This window comes from Eutrema salsugineum, unplaced genomic scaffold (genome assembly GCF_000478725.1).
Source record: "Eutrema salsugineum unplaced genomic scaffold, Eutsalg1_0 scaffold_13, whole genome shotgun sequence".
Taxonomy (NCBI): Eukaryota; Viridiplantae; Streptophyta; class Magnoliopsida; order Brassicales; family Brassicaceae; genus Eutrema; species Eutrema salsugineum.
Window position 1 is genome coordinate 1,036,865 of NW_006256885.1, and position 17,556 is coordinate 1,054,420.

Genomic DNA, 17,556 nt, shown 5'->3' on the forward strand with positions numbered 1-17,556 from the left:
CAACGGTTCTTCCGCCTTGTAACTCCGTTAAAGAAAACGGAGAACAAAAAAGCTGGAAGATTTTTGCCTATGGGGAACACAGAGAGAATAAAAGAAACTTGCAGCGAAAGTTATTTTTCTTATGTATCCTCTGTTTTCCTAAAATGGAAAAAAAAAAAACAAAGGAGACAGATCCGAAGAGTTAGGGGAAGTTTATGAGTTTGCCAGACCGACAAATATGTGTTCTTTGACTTCAGACATATCATCGATGACTTCTGTTCCAACCTTTTTCTTCTTGTTATGCTGTTCTGTAATTATAAACGTGTCCAATGTTATACGATACACTTGGTGATATGGGGGAATATTAAAAAAATCACAAATCCTATCTCAATCTCGGTCTCTCTGATTCATTTATGCTTTATCTTCATGCTCTTTAATCTTTGAAAACAAGACACGTGTGTCATAGACACGTCACTGACAAGTGTCAAACTCTCATAAAGTTGGTCCTACTTCGTGTACCTCTCTTTATACTCAAATCTCTCTCTAGGAGTTGTTGTAAACCAGTAAACGCAAAACAGAACATATTAACAAAGACATGAGCCAACAAGAGCAACCAAGTAGGCCACAAGAGCCGGTCAAATACGGAGATGTTTTCCAAGTCTCCGGCGAACTCGCCGATAAGACCATAGCTCCTGAGGATGCTAGCATGATGCAAGCCGCGGAGACACGTGTCTTCGGACACACTCAAAAAGGCGGTGTAGCCGCGGTCATGCAGTCTGCGGCCACCGCTAACAAACAAGGTGGCTTCGTCCACTCAGGTGACACAACCGACCTTGCCGCCGAAAAAAGCGTCACGGTGGCACAAACTGACGTCCCTGGTGCACGTGTCACAACGGAATTCGTCGGCGGACAGGTCACACAATTCGTTCCCAAAACAATTTTTTTTATGATCATGTCTTTGTAAACGGTGAAGATTGTTTATTGTAGGTCGTTGGACAATACATTGAGCCAAAGCCTGTGACGGCTGTGGCGGCCATGGACGCAGAAGCGTTAGGATTGAATTTGCAAAGTGCGATAACGATTGGTGAAGCATTGGAAGCAGCTGTGCAAACCGCTGGAAACAAACCGGTGGATCAGAGCGACGCAGCAGCGATTCAAGCGGCCGAGGTTAGAGCTTCAGGCACCAACGTCATTGCTCCTGGTGGTATCGCCGCTTCAGCTCAATCCGCAGCGAATCACAACGCTACTATTGATCGTGACGAGGATAAAATCAAGCTCGTTGATGTTTTGGCGGTTGAAACACCAATTTCAAAAACATTAGTTTTCAAGTGACTGATAGTTTGTTTAAACAGTGTCTGAAATGTGTTTTGAACCTGATTTTAGGGTGCGACGGGGAAGTTACCGGCGGATAAAGTCGTGACAAGGCAGGACGCGGAGGGAGTGTTGAGCGCTGAGCGGAGGAACAACCTCAGCTTGTCTATTCACCCAGGTGGTGTAGCGGCTTCTGTTATCGCCGCCGCTAATCTTAACGAGAAATCGGAAATATGACTAATACGGCGAGACTAAGACGAACTTGTAATGTAAAAATAAGTATAGTTTCTGTTTCTCTTTTGGTCTTGTTGTTCAAAAAAGTTTAAAGTTTAAGCCTTTCTTTAGCTCTGAGTACTTCAAGAATGATAGTTCATACTCCATAGATCTATCAAATGGAAAATCTCTCCAGTCTACTGATTTTGCAACATTCAAAAACATTTTAGAGTTTTCCAGAAAAAAAGATCACAATAACCAAAAAAAAAAGAGATGCAACACTTGTAAAATAAGAAGAGTTTTACTGGCTTGAACTGGCAGCTCCAACAAGAACACCTTGAGCATTACCTTCCTTTTTGTTACCCTCTTCCTTGGAATCTTCCTGTTTCCTTAGCCTGATCTTATACTTGGCTTCGAACTCTGTAAGATCTTTCTTTTTCTTCTCCAACGTCTCGTACAGCTTCTTCACGACCTCTTCGAGCCCTTCCTTGTTGCGTAGGACAGCTGGGAGTACCTCTCTGATGGTTCTCTCCACGAGAACGCCTCCTATCATGCGAAAGCATTTCCTTGATTGGTCGAGAGGCTGAATGGCGTTGATGACCAGAGAGTGTTCGCTCACTTGCATCTCGAGCTCGGTTATGTTGGAGTAGACTTGGCTTAGCTCTGATCTCATTGCTTCATACATGTTTAGAACAGCTTGCTCATTCGGCGGCTCTCTTATGCCACCGGTTCCAGGTTTGCTCGCCATTGCTTCTGTCCTAAAATGGTTGGGTCCAGGGAATCAGGAATTGCATAGTAATATCACAAGTTGAAGAATATTCAGCAGAGAACAAATCATTCGAAACACAGATGTAAGAACTCAACCAAAACTAAGAGAAACATTTGAAATAGAAAGAATGTTGTTACAAAACATTTTCAAGCACATAGGAAATAGTAAGAACGACCAAAACAACGGAAAAACAGTAGTACCCCGAAACTATATCAACAAGGATGATCCATATCCAATTCAATACTCTTTTTCAGAAGTTTCTAAATGCATAAAGCTTTATTAAATCACCATCTTTCATCCAATTAAATACAAGAAAAATCCTGTCATCTGTGGATCCATTAGCAAACTTACATCAACTCAAAAATTCCTTAAAATGGATCAAAATACATCTGCAATCCAACCAAAACTATGGCTCAGAGCTTTAAACACAGAAAAAATTTCAACGATGACATTTGTGCAAACTATTCGACTGCACAGAGCACCCAAAATTAGGGTTTCGATGTAACTGACATCAATTCAACAACAACGATTCACTGACTAGGCTCGGTTCCCTCGACTAATCTATTAAATCTACAAAACAGAACCGGGAACATCGAAGAAGCTTGGTTGAGATCGAAGAAGCTTCACTGGAACATTCCAAAATTCCAGAACTAGATTCTATTTTACTTATTTTATCTTCGACATCGACACAAAAACTTTTCGCCACTTGAAAGAAAAAACAGAAATAAAAAACTTACTTTTACAAACGAAACCGCACGAGGGAAGATCTAAGAAGCTTTAGTTAGGAAGGAAGCGATCTAGACGAAGATTGAGTCTGCGAGAACGAGAGAGAGAGCGAGAACGCGGCGTAGAGAGTGAGGAAGAAGAAGCCAGGGTTGGGTTTACAACATAAATTGAACCGGTTTCATGAAAACAAAAAAATTAAACCGGTTTAGATACATGAATATCGAACCGGGTTTTCTTTCTTCTCTTCCCCAAAGCACAAATCTTCCATTTTCGTACCCTAAGAAAGGGAACGATTCATCCTCTGAAGAAGAAATGAGATTGATGATACAAAGATGGATTCCTCTTCGTGTTATTAAGAAAGGTACTCTGAGATTACTGTATCTATGCGAACGACACTACTCTGCTTTACGCGATGGGAAAGCTTCTTATAGAGTGAGATTGAGGAGTGAGATTATTGATATAAAAGCTAATGATGCTTTAGATCTCTTCCAATCCATGATTCGATCTCGTCCTTTACCTTCTCTAATCGAATTCAGTAAACTGTTTGGCGCCATAGCTAGAACAAAACAGTATGACCTCGTGTTAGCTCTCTGCAGCCAAATGGAATCGAAAGGGATTCTCCATAACATCTACACACTCAACATCATGATCAACTGCTTTTGTCGGAAGACTAAACTTGGTTCTGCGTTTTCGGTTCTTGGGAAAGCTCTGAAACTTGGGCATGAGCCTAACACGATCACGTTTTCGACTCTGATCAACGGGTTCTGTCTCCAAGGTAGAGTTTCCGAAGCTGTGTCGCTTGTTGATCGAATGGTGGCAATGAAACATAGTCCGAATCTCATAACACTCAACACACTGATCAATGGACTTTGTCTCAAAGGTAAAGTATCCGAAGCAATGGATTTAATCGATCGAATGTTTGAGAAACGATGTAAACCTACTGCAGTTACTTATGGACCGATTTTGAACAGAATGTGTAAGTCAGGGAACACTGGATTGGCCTTGGATTTGCTAGGGAAGATGGAGAAAAGAAATGTCAAGGCCGGTGTTGTTCAGTATAGTATCGTCATCGATGGTCTTTGCAAAGACAAGAACTTTGACGATGCACTCAAACTTTTCAATGAGATGGAGAGGAAAGGGATCAAAGCAGATGTTATCACTTATAACTCTCTCGTAGGAGGACTTTGTAACGACGGTAGGTGGAGTGATGGTGCGCAGATGTTGAAGGATATGGTTAGAAAGAACATCACCCCAAACATCATCACGTTCAGTGCTTTGATTGATGTTTTTGTGAAAGAAGGGAAGCTTACAGAGGCTAAAGAGATGTACAATGAGATGATCACAAGAGGTATAGAGCCTGATACCATTACTTATAATTCCTTGATAGATGGGTTTTGCAAAGAGAATCGTTTAGATGAGGCGAATCATATGCTGGATTTGATGGTTAGCAAGGGTTGTGATCCTGATATTGTTACTTATAGCATACTAATAAATAGCTACTGTAAGGCTAAGCGGGTTGATGATGGTATGAAACTTTTCCGTGAGATTTCTAGGAAGGGACTTGTTGCAGATACAGTCACTTACAACACTCTTGTCCAAGGGTTTTGTCACTCGGGAAATGTTAAAGCTGCACAAGAACTCTTCCAGGAAATGGTATCTCGTGGCGTGCCACCCAGTGTTATAACCTACGGTATATTATTGGATGGATTGTGTAACTATGGGAAACTAGAAAAAGCATTGGAAGTATTTGAATTAATGCAGAAGAGTAAGATCACTCTTGGTATTTGTATTTATAACATCATCATTCACGGGATGTGCAATGCTAGTAAGGTCGATGATGCTTGGGGTTTATTCTGCAGTCTCCCTCTCAAAGAAGTGAAACCTGATGGCATAACATACAATGTGATGATTGGGGGACTATGCAAGAAAGGCTCGCTGTCTGAAGCGGACATGTTGTTTAGGAAAATGAAGGAGGATGGGCTTGCTCCAGATCATTGTACATACAATATACTCATCAGGGCACATCTCGGAGGTAGTTGCATAATCTCTTCAGTTGAAATCATCGAAGAAATGAAGAGGTGTAAGCTCTCCGCAGATACTTCCACCATGAGGATGGTTATGGATATGTTATCAGATGGTAGATTGGACAAAAGCTTTTTGGATATGCTTTCTTGAATTTCTGGTTAGTGCTTCTTGATCCGGTTGTTCATTTTGATACAAATTGTCAGTTGCATCGAAATGATATGAATGTTCTTGTGTTGCTATGACTATTTTTGTACATGAAATAAGATCCATACGATTCACCATTTTCCACTGAAGTAATCAAACACCTCTGGCAAAGCTCATCAAGTTTTCACTGAGTACCCAATACATAGCTTGGGGCCACAAGCTTAGTTATTATAACAGAGACATTTATCAAGTTCGTCAATGATTTTGCAATTCTTCAACGACATACTCGGAGATGATGACGCGTTGGCTTTGAGACGCTCGCTCTGGTCGTGAAGAAACAGCCTCGCCATTGTTGGAATGCTTACATATTCAGTATCGTCTGATATAAAGTTTGACACTTAATAAATAAGCTCAGACCAAACCAAACCAAAACTATACAGCAGAAAGAAGGAAGGAATCCATAAAGTATGAGGTGATTTGATGTACCAACAAAATATTATTCAAACGATAATGTCTTGAAATACAGAAACAACGAAGAAATAAAAATTAAGAATCAATGTAAGTTTTCCAAGTGATACAACTTGGTAGAGTATGAGAGATATAGGACTTTAGCTAACTTTCAAGAAACAATTTTTAACTTAAAGAGAGAGAGAGAGGGAAGAGTGAGGTAAGAACTAACTCACACTTAAACTTATAAATTTATTTTATTTGGCCTCAAAGATGGTCAGCGTTTCTGAAACTATTAGGGCAGCATGTGATGAGGCTACAAGTGTTTTTCTTTATTGGATTTGAACCAAATTTGGAACATAGTTGAAAATAAATGGCCTCCAATAGAGTCCACTAGGCAAGAACCGTATTTCTTTTTCATAAAGGACTTTTGCGTATTCATCGTCCTCTCCAAGAGTGAATACCACGGTCCTTCTGATCGCAAAACTTGAACTACAACATAAGGCGACTTTCTTCTCCTCGTCGATTAAAAAACTTATCATGAAAACAGAAGACAACACATTACGGGGAGTATTGCGTAAGTCCACTGCAAAGGATTTGCTCCATGAAAACTCTGCTTCAGTATCAATTTTCTTGGTCACCCAAATCTCCAACTCATATGAACCAATGCTCTCAATTAACACCGAGAGTTCTTCTTGTCTAACAACTGATAGAGCCATATAATAATCACGCGATGTCGAAAGATGTAGACGTCTAAATATCTCTCTTGTAAAATCAAAACTGAGTAAGTAGTCACTGTCTTTGTCACCATCATAAAAAAGCCAGTAAGTACTTCCCTTCAAAGTCACGCCACGATACTTTTTGCATATTCTGAGGCAGTTGGGAGCATTAACAACTCTCCATGAATTAGAGTTAAATTCATAGATTTCTGGCCCGGCAACTACTAGGTCGTCTGTTTGGTAAAACCTCAAGACTCTGTAGCTGCGGCAAGATTGGTTGTTTGCGTATCCTAGAGCAAACTCACAGTTTCTATCGTAGCCATTTTCGTGTTTGATCCACCTGCTTTCCCCTAAACACGGATTCCAAATCACAGGTTTATTATCGATCTTGGTTATGCATAACAACAAACCGTCGCAATGAAAAACTTGAGCTATATCCACTTGTCCTGAATTAGAATGGGCATTCTTTAGGCTTAGTGCATCTTTAAACCCTATAGATGGAGGAACAACGTTGAGATCGACACTCATTGGACAAAGCCTATAATATTCCTTAAACATGAGAACGTGAGACTGCTTTGGAGCTTTACAAAGGTGCTTCTCGGAGAATCGTAGAGCGTTCCATCGTTTGCATGTAGATCTTAATCGTTTCAGAGATGTGGTTGGAACCCTAGAGAGTATTTCCTCTTCCAAATCCACAGGAAGATCTGACATTCTTTTTTAGTTTAACTGAGATCTGAACATGATTTCTCTCAACCACTCGTTGGAGCTCTATAGGTAGATATTAGGGCTTTTGAGTTTAGGGTTTTTGAGTTTTTCTTGTTTACCCCTGAAGCAAGTTTAGTTTATATACACCTTCTTATGTACTCTTTCCTTTTCCTCTATGGATTCTGTTTATTATTTTTTACTTTAGTTTTGTTTTAATTCTCCTTTTTTTTTCCAATGTACTTTTTTAAAAAGGAAAAAAAAAGCAACTTCATTCGTTCTGGTTTCGAAAACTGCTCCTTTGATCTGGAAAACGTAGAAATCGAACTCTTCTGCATCATGGTCACATTATCCTCTGTCATTTTTGAGATGGACCACAGTATACTTAAACAAACTGGGTTTTTCTTCTTGAATCATAGTATATATACTTCAACACTATCTTATTAAAATTTGCAAACAACTTTCTAACTGATTGTATACCGGTATACGTACGTCAATGGTTTTGCAGTTCTTTAACGAGTTACTCGGAGATGACGATGTGGCGTGCTTTGTAAATAAGCTCAAACTAAACAAAAACTATACAACACGAAGAAGAATGAAATCCATAAAGTATTAATTTAAACGACATTGTCTTGAAAAACATAAAACAACGAAAAAAAAAAAGAGCTGGAAAAAATCACTTGCTTATTTTGAGTTGATTTTGTTTTTGCTTATTTTGATTGGATTTTGTTTTTTCTTCTAAAGGATATTCTATCAAAATGCATGAAACAAAACTACAAGCTATCACTTTTCCAAATCATACAGTTTGGTAGAGTATGATCAGAGATAGAGGTTTAAGTTTACACTTTAGCTAAACTTGAAGAAACAATTTTTAAGTTAAAGAGCAGTGAGGTAAGAACTAACTCACTAAAACCTAAAAATCTATTTGGCTACGACCACCTCGGCCTCTTCCACCACCGTTCCCGCGTCCTCGAGATGTAGTCCAAAGCACGTCTTGAACTATAGTCCTCCATCTGCTCATTTGTGAAGATGAATCTTCAAAGATGGTCGCCGTTTCTGAAACTATCGGAGCAGCCTGTGGTGAGGATACAACTACTTTTGGTTGGATATGAACCAAACTTGGAACATAATTGAAAATAAATGGCCACCACCATTCTTCATAACCCCCCAATAACCATGGTTCTTTTTCATCACCTCCACCACTGATGAACCAGTGCTCCTAATTAACACCGAGAGTTCTTCTTCTCTAACAGCTGATAGAGCCATATGGTCACCACTATAAGGAACTTGAGATAGACACATACGTACAAATCTTTCTCTTGTAAAATCAAAACTGAGTAAGTAGTTATCATATTTGTTATTATCTTTAGAAATCCAGTAAGTGTTTCCCTTGAAAGTCACGCCACGATATCTTATGCATATTGTGAAGCAGTTGGGAGCGTTAACAACTCTCCATGAGTTAGAGCTAAACTCGTAGATATCACATACACCAACTTGCTTGTTTGGTTGAAAACGTTTCCAGTACAAACTGTCCCAAAACATCAAGATTTTGTAGCTGCGGCAAGATTTGTTGTTTTCATATCCTAGAGCAAACTCACAGTGTCTCTCGTAAACTATATACCTGGTTATCTGGTTTGTTCATCCTCAGTTGCATCGAAATGAAAGTTCTTGTGTGGCTATGATTGTTTTGTACATGAAACAAGATCCATACGATTCACCATTTTCCAGTGAAGTAATCAAACACCTCTCTCTGGCAAAGCTCATCAAGTTTTCACTGAGTACATAAATACGCAGCTTGGGGCCACAAGCTTGGTTATTATAACAGAGACAACGTTATCAAGGCCTTGCTACGCGAGCCAACGATGAAGTATCCTGAGTTCGTCAATGGTGACGATGTGGTGGCTTTGTGACGCTCGCTCTGGTCGTGAAGAAACGGCCTCGGCCATTGTTGGACTTCACTTAGATATTGCTTACTGATTCAGTATCGTCAGATATAAAGTTTGTCACTTTATAAATAAGCTCAGACCAAACCAAACTAAACCAAAACTATACAGCAAAAGAAGAAAGGAATCCATAAAGTATGAGGTGATTTGATGTACCAACAAAATATTATTCAAACGATAATGTCTTGAACTACAGAAACAACGAAGAAATAAAAATTAAGAAGCAATGTAAGTTTTCCAAGTGATACAACTTGGTAGAGTATGAGAGATATAGGACTTTCGCTAACTTTGAAGAAACAATTTTTAACTTAAAGAGAGAGGGAAGAGTGAGGTAAGAATAACTAACTCACACTTAAACTTATAAATTTATATGGCCACGACCACCTCGGCCTCAAAGATGGTCGACGTTTCTGAAACTATTGGAGCAGCTTGTAAATGAGGCTACAAGTGTTTTTCTTTATTGAATTTGAACCAAACTTGGAACATAGTTGAAAATAAATGGCCTCCAATATAGTCCACTAGGCAAGAACCATATTTTTTTGTTCATAAAGGACTTTTGCGTATTCATCGTCCTCTCCAAGAGTGAATACCACGGTCCAACTTGAATTACAACACAAGGTCATTTTCTTCTCCTCGTCGATTAAAAGACGGGGAGTACTGCGCAAGTCCACTGCAAAGGATTTGCTCCAAGAAAACTCTGCTTCAATATCAATTTTCTTGGTCACCCACATCTCCAACTCATATGAACTAATGCTCCCAGTTAACACCAAGAGTTCTTCTTCTCTAACAACTGATAGAGCCATATAATAATGATAACGAGATGTCGGAAGATGTAGACGTCTAAATATCTTTTTTGTAAAATCAAAACTGAGTAAATAGTTGTCTTTGTCACCATCATAAGAAAGCCAGTAAGTGTTTCCCTTCAAAGTCACGCCACGATAATTTATGCATATTTTGAGGCAGTTGGGATTGGGACCGTTAACAACTCTCCATGAATAGAGCGTTCCATCGTTTGCAAGTAGTTCTAAATCGATTCAGAGATGTGGCCGGAACCCTAAATAGTATTTCCTCTTCCAAATCCGACGGAAGATCCGACAACTTCATTGTTTTTCTCAACGACTCGATGGGGCTCTCTAGGTATAAATTAGGGTTTTTCATGCTTACCCCTGAACCAATCTTATGTTATATATAAAGGAAACGATTTACCCTTACTCTTTCATATGGATAATTTTACATACTTCAATTTTTTTTTCTCTTTCCAATTTACTACTGTTTACTTTTTTACAAAGGAAAATAAGCAACTTCTCTTTTGATCTTGAACCGTTGAAATCCAACTCTACTACCTGAGAAGATGGAAAATCGATTATGTTTTCTTGAACTATCAAATCATGTAAAAATCATCCTAGACTGGATCCTTACTTCTTCTCAGACTAGGAACACTTTTTGAGAAGCTCCAATGCTGCTTGAAAATTTGCTCACTGGTACATTTGATTAAGAGTTCAGCTTGATGATAAAGCTGTTCCACTCTTTAAAACCTCGATTACCATACTTCTTCTCATTTGTCCTTTTTGAGATGAACCATGGTGAGAAACCATGATCTTAAACAAACTGGTTTTTCTTCTTGAATAACATTATACTTTCAACCCTAATCCCCACTAGTAGTTGTCTAAAAATGCAGTTAGAAAAGCTTGGTTAAAGGCTTAAAGCAGAAACATCGTTATCAAGGCCTTGCTTCGTGAGAGAAAGATGAACTAATGAAGTTTTTTGGAATTTTATGAAGTTTGTTTTTTCAATTGGTCGCACAAGATTCAGGCAAATAGAACAAAATCTCAAAACCAGAAACTATTTAGAAATGGATTGTACAGAAGTAAACTATTCTTGGGTTCACACAAAATAACAATAATTTATTTGCATCACCAAGACCAAAGGGGAAAAGAAAGGTCATCGTCTCAAAGAGAGGCAAACTTGTCAAGACATAGTTGAAAGCAAAGTCTTGGTTTGGAAGAAAAGAGAAACGGTCTCTCGAACTCGAAGTCAAGATGGCTAGAAAGATGAAAAACAAAATATCAAAATTGTTGGTATAGAGTTCCCACTCGAAGACTTAAGCTTGATACTGATTCACCACACAACTGATCTAAGAATGCTGCAAAAAACAGATTGAATGTAGAAGATAGAGATGATGAAGAGAAGAAATAAAGCCCTTTGTTACAGCCTTTGTCTCTCACCGTCAGCGGCAAGAACAAGCTCTGTTTTCCCCTGTTTTCTCTCCTCACTCCTCCGTTTATAGGAAAAGACTTGTGCTCCTGAAACTTGCTCACAAAGCATCCTTGAGAAGCTCCAATGCTACTTGAAGCTTTCTCACTGGTAACACCTTAGTAAAGACCTCAGCTTGAAGATTAAAGCTGTTCAACTCTTTTACAACTTAATCAGACCAAGAAACTTCATCTTATAGTTTCCTTTAGATTCTCCTTTTAAGGAATCCATTGAACCACTTGAATAATTCTCAATATCAAGCTCACACTTAAGTGTCTTATTCGAAAATTTTCGGAAACCTACAACTCCTTTTTGAATGAACTTACCAACAGCTTTACTTGGCTTTCTTTCTTCTTGACCTCATCTTTATCAGTGAGCTATATCTCTTTAACCGTGAATCTTTGAACTAACAAAAAAATAGTTCTCTTTATAATTTAGTTTGAGATCACTGATTTTTTTAATATCATTAAATGAATAACCTTGTTACTTTATAATCAAAGGTTATCAGGTTCACATCATCATCGGAACAATTTTTATTTGTTGTAGTTGATTTAACACAAACTCAAACAAAGCAAAAACTATAAAACACAAAGAAGAAAGGAATCATAAAGCTCCAATCATTAAAATTATTTAAACCACCTTGTCTACAAAACAAAAACCAAGAAAAAAAAAAGGAAAAGAAGAGCTGCAAGAAAACCACTTGCTTAATGGATTTTAACCAAACTTGGAACATAATTGAAAATAAATGGGCAACGAGAACGTGGCTCGTTCGTAGATTTTTGATCAGAGGTTTGTGTGTAATATTTACCATCCTCTCCAATAACGTATACTCTGTATCAATATACTCCGTAGCCATAATAAACCATAGAACACAAGACCACTTTCTTCTCCTCGTCGGTTGAGAGACTCGCGGAAACAGAATAACAATCTTCTTGCAAGTCCACTGCAAAGGATTTGCTCCATGAAAACTCTGCTTCAGTATGAATTTTCTTGGTCACCCACATCTCCAATGTACCATTGCTCGTAATAAACAATGAGAGTTCTTCCCTAACAACTAATAGAATCAAATAATAACCTTCCTTCTGAAATGTCGGAAGACGTAGACTTCTAAATCTCTCTCTGGTGAAATCAAAGCTGAGTAAGAAGATATCATTCTCTCTTAATCTCAAGAAAAACCTATCCTCGTTAACAAAAGAATTAAAATGGGAACACTTTAGGTCAAGTGCACCTTTCAACACTACAGATGGTGGAACAACGTTGAGATGGATGCTCATTGGACAAAGCCTATTTGCGTTCAACATGAGAACACGAGACTGCTTTGGAGGTTCACGAAGGTGCTTGTTGGTGAATCTTCCGTCTTTGAATAGAGCGTTCCATCGTTTGCATGTAGATCGTAATCGTTTGAGAGATGTGGCCGGAACCCTAGACAGTATTTCCTCTATCAAACCCGCCGGAAGATCATATGTCATCATTTGTTTTTCTCTTTGTGATCTCAGATCTCCCAAGGACGAAGAGAGCGACTCCATGGAGCTCTCTTAAGTTATTAGGGTTTTGATTCTTCTTTTTGAGTGTGTCTTTTTTTCACGTTTGCACTAAACCAATCTTTGTCTTAAATATATAGTAGACAAACAATTTGATTTACTTTAGTTTGGTTTGATTAAGTTTGGTTTGACTGAACCTGCAAAATTTAAGTTCTTTTCAAACAACAATTGTCTAAATGAATTTTTTAAAGAAAAGCAACATGCTTCTGTCTTGGAAAAATAGCAAATACTTAACCTCTAGCCTCTAGGCCATTGTTAGGTAATTAGGCGTCTTCTTCTTGAGTTTCCTCTGCTTAAGCTTCACTTTAACATTAACACCATTATCAATGATAGCTTGAAGCACAACCTGAAGCTTACCTTCCACTTTATCTCCTTTCCTAGGAGTGTATATAACGTCATGTATATCATCCTCCAAACTTCTTTGAGCAAGAACCGTCCCAACCGCAGCGCAAGCCACTGCGTTCCTAGTCGAACCGAGATCGAACTTCATGTCTTTTGATATGGAATGAGCCACAGAGACAACCTTACTAGTCACCCTATGAATCACACATGCTCGAACCGAGGCCTTTGAGATGTAAATGTCTAAGCAAAACGGGTAGTGATAAGGAGCCGTGAGCTGGTTAAACGTAAGCGTCCTTTCTCTCTTCTTCACAGCTGCATCAAGATTATCCAATTCACCAGTGAAAGCGTTAATCTTTGGCTCGTCTCTCTTCTTGTATTCCTCACGGACTTGTTTATCACTCTTTGCTGTTTCTTTCTTGTTCTTCGTCTTTGTCTCTTCTTGGTTCTGCTTTTGCCTCTGGTGATTGTTCTTGCGGTGGAAATCGTAGTTGTATTCCTCGAACTCTTTTGACCCTCGATCAAGCTTGTAGAAAAGATCACCGCGAATTCTCATGTTATCGATCTCATCATTATCAAGATCAGGATCGATTGTTTCTCCTCCTTGCCTCGTAAAGGAAGAATCTTTTGCAGTGTCTTGTTGGAATTCTCTCCAGGCTTGGGATATAGATGATGAGACACTCCATGCGTCATCATCAACAGTCTCTATAGCAAAACCGGTCGAACCAACTGTATCTTTTCCAGTTTCACTGCTGGAAAACCTCGAGGACAAACAATGTGATGCTAGTCGAAATCGGGAGGTGAAATCCGGAAAACGGAGACAACTTCTTCTCAGAACCGTCAAAGACATTGAAGGGATAGAGAAGAATTCTGAATGTAGGTGAAAACAAACAGGTAAGGTTTCACAGAGACAAATCGTCGAACATCTTCTGTGCAAATGTTGGTAAAGAGAAAATCTCACCACTTGTTTTGTTATGCGTCTTGTATCGTAATAGAGCCTTAAACTTAAAAAGACTGTTGGGTCTTGATGCTCTGTAAAAAGAGAGATATCAACTTGTTTGATCAGATTCAAAGCAGATAACTTTCCAGAACAGAAACAGTGCTGTATCGATCTGTATGATCAGAGACGGATCTGAGTAAAGAAAGGTAGACGAAGAGACGATAAAGATTGGAGAATTTTGTGACAAAAGAGAAATTTTGTCTTTTTAATTAACAGAAAGATAAGTTGTTGACTGAATATTAGACATTACAAAAGAAACAGAGACGAGGAAAAGAAGTGAGTTTTTAAATATGTAACTAAATAAACACACAACAAGAGAACAAGCTAAACTTACTACTACTAAGAGTGAAAGAGAAATGTTAAGGCTCCGAAAATATTACAGACAAAACGACGACGTAGAGAGACACAAGATGCAGAGAGAGAGGCGTTGTCACAGTAGTATCAGTGGTTTTGTTGGGTTACCATCTTCCTTCTTGATTGAGTCATACTGTCTAATTCAGTAGTAAGCTTGCTGATGGTGAGGGTGTTGATGGTGGTGCTGATAATGCGGGTGGTAAACCGGAGGAGCCGGAGCAGGAACCGGACCGTTGCAATAACCGTTGTAAGCTGGATAACCGATAGGAGAGCCTTGGTACGAGCCAGGGATAAGCTCAGGCGAGTAAGGATAAGGCGGGCTCCTGTTGCTGTAAACAGTTGTAGGTGGAGATGGGTAAGCTGCTGGTGAAGCGTACTGAGGAGAGTGAGACGGTGATCTGATGAACGGGAAAGAAGAGACGTATGCGTTTGTGATACGTCCGGCTTTGCTGGTGGCATTGGACCGTTGTAGCTGGCTCGGGTTCTCTTGTTGGCCGGTACAGCTGCTGGTTTTCTCTTCTCAGTTTTGGTCTTCTCTAGCTGATCCAACCGCTTCTTGAGGTTCTCCGGAGGGAAGTCTTCCTCGAGTTTGTACTCTTCTATGCATTTCAAGACCGCTCTTAGCGCTGATTGCTCCTTGCGGGCCACGAGATGCTTAGGAAGAAAACAAGTCAAGGCGTTTAGTTTAGACACTGTTAACACAAGTATGTTTGGGTTGCAACATGAATGAGTTAGATACCGTAGCTCGGCCAGTATTGCTGGAGTCTTCCATGATAGAAGCTGCTGTCTTCTTTGCGTCTCTTAGATAGGCTTTGAGTAAAGGAACAGGAGGGAACTTATCCACAAGACCAACTTCATAAGTAAAATGAACTGCATCAAGCTGTTGTCCTCTGGTGATTAACTCCTCAATCATGTCTGTGGAAAGCATAACAACAACTCGAGCCATCATTCATAAGCTCAGATATATTCTTAAAAGGCTTAAACTTTACACAACCTATGGTCAATTCTAATCTGGTAATGAAAGAGCATTCTTTATCAGTACCATCCACAGGGGAAGCCAAATTCAATGGGAGAGAGTCTCAATGTCCAATGGAACTAAGCTAAACATTAACCATGGCAAGATCATAAGAAAAGGGAAAAGTACGAGTTTAGTGCTTACCAGGCATTTGATCACCTAAACCAACTGAAACAGCAAGCTTTGGCATCTGTTTGCGCCACGCGGATCCAACGACAAGCTTTCTGTACAGAGCAAGATCTTCTCTTTTAACAATCCCAAACGTCACAAGATGTTGCAGAAACGTGTGCACATCAGGAGTCTTCACGTTCTCTATCCTTCCTCTCTCCTCCAAACTCGCCTTCCACGTCTCTGCGATCTCTTTAGCCTTCTCCTTGACGCTCGGAGTAACAAGCAGCCTCGATTTCCCGATCACTGGATCGACCATTACAGGTGCTAAACTCTCCAGAATCACCACACAAGCCCATCCGAAATCGTTGGTCACTTTCTCCCCTGATGCTCTTTTATCCACCGGAAAAACCTCAGATATCGCCTCGAGCACTAACATCGCCGGATCCACACAATCCACAAGCGCTGCCGGAATCTGTGACCGGAGATTCTCAAGTTCCTTTTTCCTCGCCGTCACGAAGTCCCAGAATCCTCTAGCGTCCATCTTCAAACAAAGTGATTTCAGCGCGGAGAGAAGCCCTTCGTCATCGTCGACCTCGCCGGAGGAGTCATCTACATTAGAACCACAATCTCTAGCTTTCTCAAGCGATTCCAGAGCAGCTCTGGCTCGTTCCCCGACTTTTCCAGCGACGATCTCGACGCTGTGATCGATTGTAACCTCCCTGCGCTTGAGCGACTCAAGCGAGGTCTGCGTCTGGTTATCTAAGGTCTCAATCATCTGTTTAAGCGCCTCAGATTTCTTCATCAGATTCTGCTCCAGCGAAGTGAAGTGATCGGAGAGCTCCTTCCAGAGAAGAGTGCAGCTCGTCATCAACGACGTCTGTCTCTGAAACTCCTCGAAACTCGGCTGAGTTAACTCGGTCAACTCGCCTGGATCGGGGACCGACCCCATCGTCGGCGTAAAACGGAAGCTAACGAGCTCAAACTCAGCCGATTCGATAACAGCGAGTTAGCGAGAGAGAGAGAAATAAATAAAACAATCTCGAAACAGTAGAGAGAAGGTAACGAAAGTGTTTTTGGAGTGAAAAATTGCAGAAAACCTAGAAATGGCAAAAAGTTTAGGGACGAAGATAAGAGAGACAAGAACAGTGACGTGGACAAGTCAAAAGAGCGACACGTCTCGGTGGAGTCTGATTAAAGGCGCGATAAATGAGTGCCCTTCTAGATTGCGCCAGGAGATGCGCAGGTTAACAACACTGTGCTTGCTATCGTGAACGGGAAGATGCGTATGATAACAGTGTTGGGTGGTGACGTGGGATAAGGGCGTGTTTGGGATGGTGGCAATAAGTATACTAAGCTTTGCTTTATCGCATACCGAAGTTAGATCGCTTAAAGAACAAAAAAAAAAGGTGAAAGAGATAAGTGGGCCAGGCCCACTGACCACCACATGCGTTGAGTCGGAAACCAGTGAAGCATTTGCCGGTTAAAATATAAATATAAAATTGATAAAACTATAAAGTAAAGGAAAAAAAAATGTTGGCCTAATTAATACTACTATTAATTAGGAAAACACATGTGTATGTATGAAGATCTTTTTAAAGGCTGTAAATGAATCAGTCACGCGTGACAATATTTGGACCGAATTTTTGTGTGTTCTAAAAACGTGATTATTAAGCAAGCCACAAAGAGACTCATTACACATTTACACTTAATATTTTATTAGTTTTGCTAATCTTCGTACTATGTTTTAATAATATATTGTGGTATCAAACAGAAGCATAAGATAACAACAATTTTGAATTTTGAATTATTAAAGCTATTACGTTTTGTTTTTTCCATCATTAGAATTGACATATCCTACAAACTTTTTTCTGTGGATATGTACAAAATGTAAAACGAGACAATGACATATAACCCATTATTGAAACATCCTTACTCTTTTCGTCTTATTGGTAATATATAACTCAT

General features: G+C 39.6%; 6 protein-coding genes across 8 annotated transcripts; 2 read left to right on the forward strand and 4 right to left on the reverse strand.

Moving 5' to 3' along the window:
• The first annotated feature begins 542 nt into the window (after positions 1-542).
• Positions 543-1,663, forward strand: LOC18023182 (late embryogenesis abundant protein 31). Its single transcript, XM_006406094.2, has 3 exons — positions 543-892; positions 967-1,272; positions 1,363-1,663. Exons 1-3 carry the CDS (start codon positions 575-577, stop codon positions 1,525-1,527), a joined length of 789 nt encoding a protein of 262 aa, XP_006406157.1. The 5' UTR covers positions 543-574; the 3' UTR covers positions 1,528-1,663.
• Positions 1,641-3,132, reverse strand: LOC18023183 (probable prefoldin subunit 2). Of its 2 annotated transcripts, none has more exons than XM_024159386.1 (2): positions 3,010-3,132; positions 1,641-2,256 (listed from the first exon to the last, which is right to left on the reverse strand). In XM_024159386.1, the coding sequence occupies exon 2, from the start codon at positions 2,249-2,251 to the stop codon at positions 1,805-1,807; it is 447 nt and encodes a 148-aa protein (XP_024015154.1). In that variant the 5' UTR covers positions 2,252-2,256; positions 3,010-3,132; the 3' UTR covers positions 1,641-1,804. The 2 variants fall into 2 exon arrangements, with proteins under 2 accessions (XP_024015154.1, XP_006406158.1); XM_006406095.2 differs by having other exon boundaries at positions 1,641-2,261; positions 3,010-3,125.
• Positions 3,133-3,310: 178 nt separating this feature from the next.
• Positions 3,311-5,286, forward strand: LOC18023184 (pentatricopeptide repeat-containing protein At3g22470, mitochondrial). 2 transcript variants are annotated; one of them, XM_024159385.1, is made up of 2 exons: positions 3,465-3,878; positions 3,970-5,286. In XM_024159385.1, the coding sequence occupies exon 2, from the start codon at positions 3,971-3,973 to the stop codon at positions 5,171-5,173; it is 1,203 nt and encodes a 400-aa protein (XP_024015153.1). In that variant the 5' UTR covers positions 3,465-3,878; position 3,970; the 3' UTR covers positions 5,174-5,286. The 2 variants fall into 2 exon arrangements, with proteins under 2 accessions (XP_006406159.2, XP_024015153.1); XM_006406096.2 differs by having other exon boundaries at positions 3,311-5,286.
• A 660-nt stretch (positions 5,287-5,946) lies between these two features.
• LOC18023185 (putative F-box only protein 9) lies at positions 5,947-7,044 on the reverse strand. Its single transcript, XM_006406097.1, has one exon. It carries the CDS (start codon positions 7,042-7,044, stop codon positions 5,947-5,949), a length of 1,098 nt encoding a protein of 365 aa, XP_006406160.1.
• Positions 7,045-12,943: 5,899 nt separating this feature from the next.
• On the reverse strand, positions 12,944-14,129 carry LOC18023187. Its single transcript, XM_006406099.2, has 2 exons — positions 14,073-14,129; positions 12,944-13,981 (listed from the first exon to the last, which is right to left on the reverse strand). Exon 2 carries the CDS (start codon positions 13,959-13,961, stop codon positions 13,017-13,019), a length of 945 nt encoding a protein of 314 aa, XP_006406162.1. The 5' UTR covers positions 13,962-13,981; positions 14,073-14,129; the 3' UTR covers positions 12,944-13,016.
• Positions 14,130-14,325: 196 nt separating this feature from the next.
• On the reverse strand, positions 14,326-16,698 carry LOC18023188 (FRIGIDA-like protein 4a). The gene is given in 4 exon segments (XM_006406100.2): positions 14,326-14,915; positions 14,918-15,119; positions 15,205-15,380; positions 15,625-16,698. Coding segments are annotated over 4 exon segments (1,602 nt in total). The 5' UTR covers positions 16,541-16,698; the 3' UTR covers positions 14,326-14,607.
• Between the last annotated feature and the right edge of the window lie 858 nt (positions 16,699-17,556).